A 13,001-nucleotide genomic window follows, 5' to 3' on the forward strand; every position below is an offset into this window, starting at 1 on the left:
CAGTTATTGAGAATTGTAAAAGCACTACCAAAACACAAAAGTTTTACACCTGTTTTGAACGCACTCTTTTCACCAGCTACATATAGTGACTACGGACGGTTCAAGGTGGTAGAGAATCATTTCCACTTTTTGTACCATGTTTATTTAAATATTATTATTTTGCTTTAAGGAAGCAAATTCTTCGTGCTGTGTACTAAAATAGACAACATTAATAATATTGCACACCACAACATAGGGAACCAGATCCTGAGCTGTGCCAGCTGCACAGAAGAGGTGGGCAAAACTGTCATTTGTTTCTTGATTTTCTTGACTCCAGAGGAGCAGAACAAGGCCTGTGCAACACTTAAGTCCATTTAAAGGAATATTTATTAGAGCTGGTGAAAAAATTTCCACTGAAACTATTTTTCAACAGAAAATTGGCTTTTTCAATTCAGCAGAATTGTCGTGAAAAGTGCCTGCTTTCTGAAGAAAATTTCAAGTTTTCATTAAAACAAATCGGAAGACCTGAAAGCCAAAAAGTATTTTTTTGGCTGAAAACCAAAATATTTCTGCTGAAATTTGATTGAGAAATGCCTTTTGGTTCCCCATGGGAATTGTAGTTTGGCTGCCTCGGAGACCATTCTCCTCTATTGGGTGGATTTTTTGGTCATACTACATTTCCCATGATTCATCATGGCTATGGGACTGCCATGATGCACCATCTTCCGTAATCAAGAGAGGAGACCATGGTGGAACATGCAAAATGTAGTCCAACCAGCGAGCTCAGCCTATAGAGGAAAATGAAAGCATGAGCCACTCGAACTGCAGTTCCCTGGAGATATTGTGGCAGCATTTCAGAATTTCTGTTTTCAGCTGAAATATTTTGGATTTCAATTTTTTGGATAAAACTCAAAATTTTCTGCAGGGAAAAACATTTTCCAGCCAGCTCTAATATTTAGGGGATGGAAATTGGAGGGAAGTGAAACACAAGTCTTGTGTTGACCCTCTGCAGTGGACAGGGCCGGCTCTGGCTTTTTTGCCTTGGGCCGTTCTCCCCGACCGGCCGGAGCGCCGGGGGGAGGGCAGCGAGCCCGGCTGGGGCTCTGCTCTCCCCGGCGGCCGGAGCCAGAGCACCGTGCCACGCCGCCCCCCTCCAGGTGCCGCCCCAAGCACAAGCTTGGTGGGCTGGTGCCTGGAGCCGGCCCTGGCAGTGGAGTAATTATACCTTAATGCTGGAAATTTTAGAAGGGTTCAGATTTTTACCACTAGGGCCAGATTTTCAAGAGTTTAGCTCCCATATGGGTACCTAAAAAACACCCTAAGTGTCACAGTAGGCGCAGCTAGGTGCTGAGTACTTTTTTGAAAGTCTGGTCCCAACTGCAGATCCTGAGCACTTGAAAATCTGGACGCTAAATGAAGGCCAGCTACAGGCCTCAAATTCTCTTTCCATGAGCATTTATTCCTAATGAGTCTTACCTCCCACTAATATTCATGAAAAACAATCAGAGAAAGTGTGCACATTGCTAAGCTAAATTGGATTCAGAATTAGCAAAAGTTTCATGACTATTTCTCCCCGAAATCCAATCATTTCAGCTGCAGATAATGTAACTCAGTGCTGGGAACTCAGCACCTCTCAGGGTGGGGCATCATCTTGGACTAAATAGTGTTTCCTCTCTTCAGAAGGCCATTGGTCCAAACTCTACTTAGCTATTGCTAATTTAATCTATTTTGAACATATGAGGAGTATTCTTTAATAATAATAATTATTATTATTATAGATATCCCATCCCCTAGAACTGGAGGGGACCTTGAAAGGTCATCAAATCCAGCCCCCTGCCTTCACTAGCAGGACCAAGTACTGATTTTTGCCCCAGATCCCCAAGTGGCCCCCCTCAAGGATTGAACTCACAACCCTGAGTTTAGCAGGCCAATGCTCAAACCACTGAGCTATTCCTTTGACTATAGCCACCCAAAGCCAAGCCCATTTCAAACACAAGGGCCAAATCCTCAGCTGATTTTTGTCGGCTGAGGGTCTAGCTCTGAGTTTCGCATGCTGCCTCATTTTTGTATGATTCATTTATAGTTTTGAAGTGAACAATGGCAGTATTTCTCCCCTTTCCCTCCCCCCCCCCCCCCCCCCCCGCAAGACCATTTCCTCTTTGAAGGGCCTCACTTATGAGCTATAGAACAAAGGCAGTGTTGCAATCAGTTGCAGGCTGATTCCAAAGGAAGTGAGGAAACCAGCAGGAAATCGGTGAGTGGTATCTCAGCTGCTCTCCATTCTTGTGGTCAAACTACTGAACGATGATGATGATTTTAAGTTTGTAAAGCACTTTTTATTCCAAAATACTTTATGGAATTAGCGGTGGATCATGCCCAGCTTTCCCTGCAATGGTGTGGCTCAGCACTGCCCCCAGGGCAGGCCAGAGACTATAAGGCACAACTGAGCTGTTAAAAGCTGATCTGCTGTTCAGACCACACACAGGTAGCACTTCACACACCATTAAAAGGCAGAAAACAACATGGACCAAACCCTCAACTGGTGTAAATCCATGCAGCCCCATTGAAATCAGTGGGGTTATACTGATTTGCATCATCTGAGGATCTGACTCCATGTGTTTAATGCTGCACAACAGTTTAGGTCAGGAAATGGAGAGGAATAATATATCCAATAAGGGAAAACTGGGTTAGCCAAATGTCATTACCTGTATTGAAACTTGGCCAGCATAGGAAAGTTAACCCCTCTAGCCTTGTGAAAAGTTTCATGGGATCTTTAATGATCACAAGTGATTAGGGCCTTAATTTTAAGTCTTATCTGAAAGACTCCAGCCCCAGTATCACGGTGTAGTAAATTGACTGGATGAAAATCCTAAAAAGGTCAATCTTCTAACTCCTTGGTTGTTAGTTACTACTGGTAGAATCCAACCTAACCAAAAAAAAGTGAGACTAACCTGATCATGCAGTCCTTAGGTGGCTGAGCTCCGTTGATGTTATTGACGGGTTAGCCAGAGTAAGGACTGCAAAACTGAGCCTAAAGTGGCATTTTCTAAGGGTTGTAGGAAGCAGCCTATAACTACTATGTTAAAATGTCTTTCTTTGTTTCCCTCTGTTGTAGGGAGGTATACAGGGTGACAGAAACTTTAGAGCGAGAGAAGTCGGGACTCCTTAAGCAGCTGGATTTCTTAAGGTAACACACACAATCATTTGCAGGATTTCTTGCATTATCCTTATAAAACTATGTGTTTATTTTAAAGTTCGTAAACTATGACCCCAAACTTAGCAGAAATCCCATTTTGGGATGAATCCCAGCATATAGAAATTCCTCAGTGGCCTAGAGAGAGTGGAATATCCTTACAGCATCTGTCCTGTCAGAGCTCCCTGCCCCCCACCAGAGGGGGCCTGCCAAGGAAAGACGGGTTTTGTCAGGGCATGCTGCACTGTGACTATTCTGTGCTGTGGAATAATATCTAGGAGGCTGTTTCAGCCAAGTGCAGGTCAAAACAGTTGTGAGGCTGCCCTGACTTTATAGTGGGCCAGACCTTGGATACAGGAGATTCAAAGGCAGCTTAAAGCTCCTTTTGCCTTTCATTGCTGCACCAAGTGTAGTTCATTCAGAATAGAGACTGTTAGTTTAAATATATATATATATATAATAGATATGGCTGATTTTCTGCCTAACATTTTTATATTAGTATAATGCCAGCATTGGAAGCTAGTTCTGGGCACTGTTTAATGTCCTTTGTAATGTGAAATAGTATCTAATATAAATATTATCACTTGATTTTTGTTACTAGATTATTCAATTTATATGAGCTAATTATATGTGCATTTGAGCAATAGTCTTTCATCCAATGTGCATTTAAAAATATTTCAGATGGACTCATGTACAATTACATCAGAGGCTCCCAAATTGTAGTCTGAGACCCGCTGTTGGTTTGCAGTGCATTTGCCAATGTACAGCACTTTGTCCCCCTCCATTGGTGACTGGGTCTCAATGAGGTTGATAGAGGTTGATGAGCCTGCTAGAACTTTGGCTAGCTGACCTTGGTCTTTCTTTGTGCCAAGGCAATAGTAGACCCATTAACCTCTTTGTGTGACCCAGCCGCCATGAGAAAGTGACAGAGTACCATCCGGAGTGGGTGTGGCTTAGATCTGCAGAGAGCTGGCTTGTCACATGGAACACCTCTTCTCCGTTATTTCCAGCAGCTAAATCGCATTAAGAGAAGCTGAACACATTTGTTATTTTCTTAAAGCTTCTCTTCTACATCAGCAATCACGGTAGTTGTCACAGGGATGTTACCTGGTCGTGACAGGTCTATGCAGCTGTGGTTGGGAGGGCGTGCACCAAACAAGCTCTCTATTAAGATCTATGGAAAAGTTTGAAACCCCTTGATTCAGAATAAATGAAGAAATATTGTTCATGGTTTTTTTCCACGTTAGAAGCTTTTGCTTTGACATTTTTAGATTGAGAACCAGATGGTCTAAATTAGTGTAGTCCCCACTGAATTACACCAGCTGGGGATCTGGCCCTGTGATAATATAGATGAGTTAAAGTCAAAGTTGGAAAACAGCAGAATGAAGACAATGCACTTCAAGAAGGCAGATTTGATCAGATGCAGAGAATTGGTAGGTAAGATCTAGTGGGAAGCAAGTCTAAGGGAAAAAAGAATTCAGGAGACGGGAGGCTGTGGAATCTCCAGCATTAGAGGTTTTTAAGAACAGGTTAGACAAACAGGGATGGTCCAGATAATACTTAGTCCTGCCTGAGTGCAGGGGACCAGACTAGTTGACTTATCATTTCTATGATTCTTTGGAAAAATATCAACGTAAAAGTATATTAAAAACATTAAAGTAAAAACCCAGTATCTGGGTTTGATACTAAATTTCTACCATAGTTTGCTGGTTCTTTTACTTGTTTCCTTTCCTTACAGAGAAAGGAACAAACTTCTCAGAGATGAACGAGACATGTTTTTACAGGTACACAAATACCATTTTATAACTCAGAAGTTATCAAACAGAGATCAGAATGGTCTAAAATATGGGGACCAGAATGTTGTAGGAGGGAAGAGATTCTTGTGTCATTCCTCTTCCCTCCCGCATTCGCCACCTTCCCAGTTAAAAGCAAGATTTATGGCAACAAAAGGTATTTATTAAATAAAACTGGAAGCCAAATATTTAGGTTACTAAAACTCCAGCTATTTTAGGGGAAGGGAATGAATACTAATGAACCTAGTTTATAAGACGCTAAGGAGACAATCAAGAGGGAATGAGAGAATCTTCAAATGGAACAATTAAAATTCAAGTGTTTATCTATCCAATCAACAGTAATCTCTTTAAACATGTATACATCAGTGCAGTATCCGAGTACTGAACAAAGAGTCCTATCCTCCTGCCAATGGATACAAGTCAATCCCATTGACTTTGTATCCTGCAGCAGGAGACTAGGTCCCCAGGACCTGAGAGATCATGGCTTCCTTTTCTCTACTAAAGATAATTCAGAATTATGATGTCTAATCATTTGCAGAGGTGGTCTGTGTTTCCTTTCTCTCCAAGAAGGAGTGACACTGGGTCAGATTGTCAGCTGGTATAAATCCGCATACCTCTGTTGGTTTCATTTATTTCAGTGGATCTCGGCTGATTTACACTGGCTTATGGTCTGGGCCACTGGGTCTATAAGGAAGATTAATTGTTGTAGAATCAGGATTTTCCATGTTTTTATTTATCACTCAAGATTTTGAACCATTTGCCTCTCTGCTAATCCGTCAATTACTTTCTGTCGCTCCCATCACTGTATTATCTAAACACTAGCAACAAATAGACTGTTTTATTAACCATAATGAATAGCAAGAGTAATTAATAAAATAAATAATATATTTCTGCAGAAAAGTAAAACAAATGCTCCAAAAGCCAACTGGAAAAAAAGATCAGGATCTATCATTGGCAAATATGTAGAGGGAAAGGCATCACTTAAGAGGTAAGGACTTAATTTTGCTATTTGGCATATGTTTGACAGTTACAGGGAAAGTGCACAAAAGATGTAGAATGCTTATTTCACCATGATTGTTCGTGAAACCACTACAGCTTGGAATTGTAAGTGTAATATTGATATTGCATCGATCTCTAAGGTGCAGATTAGTATGTCGTCTGAGTATCTGTGATGGGGGCAGATAGGCCCCACACTGGCAACAAGCAGCTTAATGAGGCAGATAGACTCCACACTGGCTACAAAAGGATTAAGGAGAGCCTGTGATCCAGCTGACCTCACCCTCCTATGCCTCTGGCCAATGTCAGGTGTGGAGAGGGGAGTTAAAAGGAGGACATCTAGTCCAGTTGAGGGCTGACCAGGAAGGAGAGCAGAGCTCTGCTACTTCTCTCAACAAGGCAAGTCTGGCTGTAGTCAAGAGCATAAGGCAGCTTGCTAAGTGGATAAACCATTTGGGGGATGGGATGACTAGGCCCAGGAAGATGGACATGAAGGGACTAAGGACATGCAAAGACAAGCCTGGAGCAGAACGGTAGCGTCCTGCCAACAAATCTTCAGATGCACCTGATTTTTAGTTCACTGTTTTTTGTCACTTTTTGTTTTATCGTCTAACATACTGGAAGTGGTAGGACTCCAGTGTGCCTTAGCTGGAGTGGTTAAGGCACCATGGCACCAGATCTGCGAGGGGTGACACAATCATCAGGGACCTGCAGTAGCGGAATCATCCCCGACAGGCTGCCTAGACAACCCAGTTACCGAGCTCTTTTAAAAAATTAGAAATCTAGGGTCAGATCTTCAGCTACAGCTAATACACTGACCATGCTGCTTGGGCATAGGTAGATTGTGGGAAAGCCGAAGCCAGTCCTGTACCTGGTGTTACTTGGATCAGCATTAATGTGGCATGATATCTTCAGGAACTTCTGCTGGAGGAGTGCACCTCCACAGCATCCCTTACTGCAGATAGTAGTCGACTACTTGGGATGCATAAGAACATGGGATAGATAGAAGACATAAAACCATGGAGAATTTAAATCTGAATTATGTGATCATAAATATGAAATAAATGGAAACAAGATTAAGGCCTCCATGTCATATTAACAAGCTTCTTTTGGGCAAACAAAGAACCTGGGAAGAGCAGTAAAATGTCACCTTGGGGATAGGGACCACAGCAAGAGTCTGACAGAATACGGGCATGCAGCTAGTATAAACGGGCATAGCTCCATAGCTTTCAATGCTGATTTATACCAGTTGAGGATCTGGCCTGTACTGCTCAAGCCAGAATTAAGTTGCAGATGGAAAGTTTTGTTCATTCTAATCTCACCATTTTAGGATGAGCCTAAATCCACTGTTGTTCATCTCTGAATTTTCAGTTAAAATATTAATATTTGTTATATTACCTTCTGTATGGGTTACATATGTATTATACTGATTTTATACAAACACTCATATAATAGATGTTTGACTTACTTTTCAAAAGTCAATTGATTGTACAGTCTAACTCTTCTCTATATAAGAGAGAGTGTAATGAACCTGATTGTGCATCCTGTTATATTTAATTTAAGTCAGGAGTAACTCCACTGGATGGAATTACACCAATGTAAATGAGATAAGAATTAGGCCTAATGTTGTTTTGTAACCTACTTATATCTGATCTTTATCTAGCCAATCCTCCGAAGAAGATGATGTTTTCAATAACTTAACAAGGAGGAGGAATTCTATTGGTTTGAATGGATATCTTTCTTCAGAATCTGACCATGGTACTAATGGGGGCATGACTCAAACAAAACAACTGCAGAGAATAATCTCCATTGAAGAAGATCCCTTACCCCAGCTTCTTGAGATGCCAGTTGAGAAGCAGTACAGCAAGTGGACAGAAGAAAATGACATCTCCCCAGAAAAGGAAATGGATGAGAAGCAAATTGTGACATCTTTAGACCACACACCATTGTCTCTCAGAGAGCAACCAGTAGGGAAAGAAACACAATCAAATGTAAGGGGACAACTTACCTTAAATGGAGGTGGAGGGTATCATGTAATAAATTAATGTCACAAGCCAAAATCATTTGGCTTCCCTTTTGTAGACACAAGTTGCACCTATACAATTTGGATGCACATTTTGACACCTATCGATTTGTTCATGCAAATCTGATTACTTAGGCTTCTGGCTACTTGATTGCATAAGGTACCTAAATGCAGACTTGTGCCTAAAATTCGTTTTGAAGGTGCAAAACAGGGAAGCCAGGCATCAGCTGAAAATATACCCAAGAATTATGATAGTGAGGAACCGAACAATTGTGTGAATTAAATTATACATTTTGTATAATTGCATGAGGCCATTTCTTACTATCTTTGAGATCCTAATCAGGTCAGCACCAAATCAAGGTACTAAAGGTGATTATGGAAAAATCTCACTGGATATGTTCAAAGTGGAGATGAGACAGACAGCCAAATATAAGGGACTGTTTAGGAACATTGAAATCAGACCTAATGATGATACTGGGAAATGGGACTAGAGGATCCACTAAAGGGTAGAGCTGGACAAAAAAGAGGAAGCTTTGTGACCATGTACCTGGAAAATTTGTCCTTTTTTTGGTCAAAATTTGAAATTTTGATTAAATTTGGAACAAGTTTTTATAGCTGATGGGGAAAAAATGGGATTTTTTTTTTTTTTTTTTTTTTTTGCAAAACTTTATGCGAAAAATGTACCCTGCTTTTTTGGGACAAAATGCAAACAATATTTTTCACTGAAAAATCAAAATTCAGAAATTTTCTTCTAGCTCTACTCTAATGTTCAGATCAGAAAACTGAACTGTGTGCACAGTCCAGACTTTATAAAATAATATCCAGGAAAGGGCGACTCTGCAGTCAAAAACCTTACTCAGATTCTTGCTCCCTTGTAGCGTACTAGCTAATTTTAGTAGAGCTATGACGTGTCATCCATTGCTTGATTCCTGAAGTATATATTAAAAAGATTAAGGTATGGAAAAATAGGTATACTCAGTCTTAATTATATAGCTTGCTCTTCTAAAAGAAAGAAGTACTATGCACATCTTTAAAACGATCATAAAATGATGCCATGATTACATAATAACGTTTATAATTGGCGCACTTTGTTACAAAGTATAACCTAGGTAGAGAAATGCCTTTCCATTAAAAAAAGGAAAGCTGATCAAAACTATTTAGATCATTAATGTGATATAGCCACGAGGTACTTTGTACTGTTCTCAAAATAGAAGTATCCTCAATTACTGGGTATTACTTACTCTGAACAGCTGGATCTTTCCTTCACTTATGATCAAGTGGACCTTTTACAGAAGAAAGCTACTGAACTCACTAGCTACGTAAATAATAGTAAGATGTCCTAGCACTAGTTAGCTGTCAGAAAGTGTATATTAAAGACTTAAATCAGAGAATCAGCTTATTAGTAACATTAAATGACAATTGGAAAATCTATTAGCTGGTTTCTTAAACAAATTGATACTAGGAACTTAAAATATTAAGATTGCTCAGGATTTCTCTCAAGTCCTTTATATTTCAGAAAAGAGAGGCAGTAATTTTACTCAAGAAGTAGCACAGTCTAGTGGCTCAGCCACATGGGTAGGATTCAGGGGATCGTGGTTCTATTCCCAGTTGTGTGACTGACCTGCTGGGTGATTCTAGCGCAGTGATTCCCAACTATTTACCATTGTGGCCCACAATGTGTGATGTGGGTGGCATCTAACTACCTGTATGGCCCTGAGGATGGGCTGTAGCTTTGTGCTGATTGGGCTGCAAGTGGCCCACAGGTTGAGAACCACTGTTCTAGGGCAAGTCACTTCCCCTCTTTGTGATTCTGTTTTCCCTCCCACGGCTTTGTCGGTCCTGTCTATGTAGAGCGCAAGATCTTTGGGGCAAGCATTGCCTCATGCTGAGTGTTTGTACTGTGCCTAGCCCAATGGGACCCCAACCTCAGCTGGGGGTTCTAGGATCTAGAATGAATATCTGTGCCAAAATTTTGCCCTCACATGGGTACATTGGCATCCACTAATATCAATGACAGCTATTGATGTGCACCCAAAGGATGAATTTGGCTCCACTGGTGCTTTTTATATACTAGCCCAGTAAAGCACTGTCCCATTATAGCCCTACAATCCCAGTACTGGAGGTCACGCAGAGCCTCCTCACCCAGCAGGCTCCCTGGGAAGCATGGTTCAGGGCAGAGAGCATGCCCTCTGCTATATCTCATAAGAGGCTGCAACACATGTTTCCCTGTATGGTCAAACAAGCCTGCTGACAAGTGTGGAGGGTGGGGGCCCAGGACACTGTCTTCTTCCTGCTCCCTTTGAGGTGATTACCACCCCAGGCAGGGCGCTAGCAGTAAGCAGTCCCTGTACTGAGTGGAGCCTAGAAGTTGCGAGTGTGACCAGAGCCGGCCTGTGAGGCACAAGGTGTGTGTGTGGGGGGCGTTAGATGCTCTTAGTGCTTCCCCTGTCCCTTTGTCCACCTACTCAGAGCAGCCACAGTCTGGCCCTGAAGTCTATTTCAGTTTGTTTTTCTAGTTTAGCTTTACATTTCCCAAGCAATGGAACTTTCCATTCTTCCCTGGAGAGACCTCTCCATAGCCTCAGAGATGGCACAGTCAAGGCATTTAAACTGCAGCGGCCAGCCACTCTGATCTCATGCTATCCACTGCTAGGACTCTGCCTTTCTTTCCCTTCTGGCTTTTCCCACCAGCACTGGCAGCAGGGCTGGGGGCATTGTTGTTCCATCAGTGAGGGCCCCTACAGCCTGCTGTCTGTGCATGCAGACTCCCTCTGGAGTCTGTTAAAGCTGCAGAGGAGGAATTGCTCCTGCCACTGCACCATAAGTTTCAAGGAGTCCCCTGGGGGATGTGCCTTGAAGAGTGGTTGGCCCCCTCCTTCTCCAGTCGATTTCATCCCATATTATGCTATACAGTGGATCTTCAATATAAATGCCATGCATGGTCTAGAGGTGACTATGTTATGGGGGCAGAATTATACCATGTAGTCATATAGCCCTCCCCTAAGGCCACCCACGCCCTGTTCTCAACAGTGAAACCCTTCTGTTCTCCACTCTGCCTTGGGGAGGGGAGCATCGAGACCTAGATGTTTTTAATTCCCTAGAGTTTGCTCTGCTGAAGTCTAACACCCTTATGTTGATACGTTCTGTGGTCTCAGCCCTTTCTGCACTGAGTACAAAGAGCTCCGGGTCGCTGGTAGTAAGTTTCCCTAATCACCTGACATTCTAAATCAACTCTGAGAGCTCCTTATCGGAAGGGTGGTAGAGCTTGTGTAAATCAGTTCTCTTCTAGAAATGAATGAGTCTTTTTCATTCCCGGGTTATCATGTCCCAAGCACAGATGGAAAGTTTCTCAGAGAGGGCACTGAAGCAGTGCAGTGTGCCAGCAACCGCCTCATTGCTGAAGGGCCTAGAGCTGGGCAGCCCATCTTCAAAGCGGGTGGCACTGGCTGGGATGTTGTAGCTAGAGTGCCCAAGGATGTGCTGAGGCAACCTTTTGTGGGGACACAGTTAGAGATGAAAACTATGCTCTCAATCCAAAGCCCATCGTCTGCACTCCCTCTGGTGAATCATCTAAGGAGCCACAAGCCAGGCAGGCACAGTTAGGTACAGTTCTCCCCTCTCTGCTCCAACAAGATGGAATCAGGTCCATTGAGTATATGCCTTCCGCCCCACACATTTCTATTAAATCTGCCAAAAACCAACATATGTGACTTTGGTTGTATGCTGTGTGTAGGAAGGTCATTAACAGCACATGACATCGAGATCAAAATCTGAGACCCATATTGTAGTCCTAAAAGAAATTTATATTCCAATAGCATATGGCAAAGTACCTTTCCAATTCAAGATCTAATAACCTGGGGAGAGTTTGTAACTTGTTTCTGCAGATCAGAGGTTTCCAAGCAGTGGCTGATTCCCACATTGGGATGGGGGAAGACATTTTGCCCACAGGACAGACTGGTCAGTCCTTTCAGGGCATAGAGTTAGACTTCGGATGCATCCAGCAGGGAGTCATCTGAAGCCAAGAGTTCAACAAAAACCAGCTTGAGGCATTAGCAGCTGCATCTTCTTTGCAGCTTGCATGGCTGGAATCACTATCAGTAGCTGTTGGATGGCTCAGTCCTGTCATAAGTATTCAGCCGGGGATGAAGAGGCTCATCTTTATGCTCGGTTTAGACATGGCATTGGAGCCATATGTTTGATTACAAAGGTAGGTTTCCCTCATGAGTAGGCCGGATGCATCTCATAGGGAAATGGCTGACTGGGCAATCGGTGGGTTGAGCCAAGTCACAGTGGTGCTCTCAGGCTGTTAACTCTGCCAATTTGTGTGTGGCCACTGAGGACGAGATTTTTGATGCTGGCTAACTGAGCTATTGTTATGACCTAATAGAGATGCAGTTTAGGGCCTTCCAGTCCAAGCTTGAGTGGGCGGCTGTCTGTGTGTGTGAATATTATTTCCCAACACCCAGATTACACACACACACCATGATGATTGCTGTTGGAAATAGGATAGAGGCTCAGGGTGATTTTCAGCAGATTTGAGAAATTGCCTTACATATATAGAAGCGTGCATTTTGCTAAAAGCCTAAAGATGCAATGCAGTTTGAGTTTTTAATCTAAAAGGATAAGGGAGCGATGCGATAAGAGATCTCTGCACAGTTATAACAATGGCTGTTATTCTAACACATGAAGATAGCTAGCTAGCTAGATATTTGCTCCAAATGTTGACCCCGGTGAATGGATTTCTTACAGTTAAGGGACACAGCGGAGGGCTTTTTCTCTAGTACAAATACAACTATTTTTTCCCCAGGATAATTCAGTATTTTCTTCACAGCAGTACAGAATATTGGGTGGGCTGGATTTCTACCTTGCATTGAAGGGAACACCAGGCAGGCTGCCTGCTGGAAGATCTGGGCCAGCCCCCAGCACCCTTGTGCATATGTTGGAGTGCTCACTTTACATTATAGGGGGAATCACCCTGCCTCTTTTTCTACAGAATTAGTATCATGCTCCCCACCTC

General features: G+C 42.5%; 1 protein-coding gene across 2 annotated transcripts in view; it reads left to right on the forward strand.

Moving 5' to 3' along the window:
- CRACR2A (calcium release activated channel regulator 2A) overlaps positions 1–13,001 on the forward strand; it is a 97,394-nt gene that overhangs the window by 66,930 nt on the left and 17,463 nt on the right. For both annotated transcript variants that reach the window (XM_005307822.5, XM_042843168.2), the window contains exons 9-12: positions 3,095–3,166; positions 4,911–4,956; positions 5,862–5,953; positions 7,625–7,952. In XM_005307822.5, the coding sequence (XP_005307879.1) occupies positions 3,095–3,166; positions 4,911–4,956; positions 5,862–5,953; positions 7,625–7,952 (538 nt within the window). The remainder of the gene's footprint in view (positions 1–3,094; positions 3,167–4,910; positions 4,957–5,861; positions 5,954–7,624; positions 7,953–13,001) is intronic.

This window comes from Chrysemys picta, chromosome 1 (assembly GCF_011386835.1).
Source record: "Chrysemys picta bellii isolate R12L10 chromosome 1, ASM1138683v2, whole genome shotgun sequence".
Lineage (NCBI taxonomy): Eukaryota > Metazoa > Chordata > Testudines > Emydidae > Chrysemys > Chrysemys picta.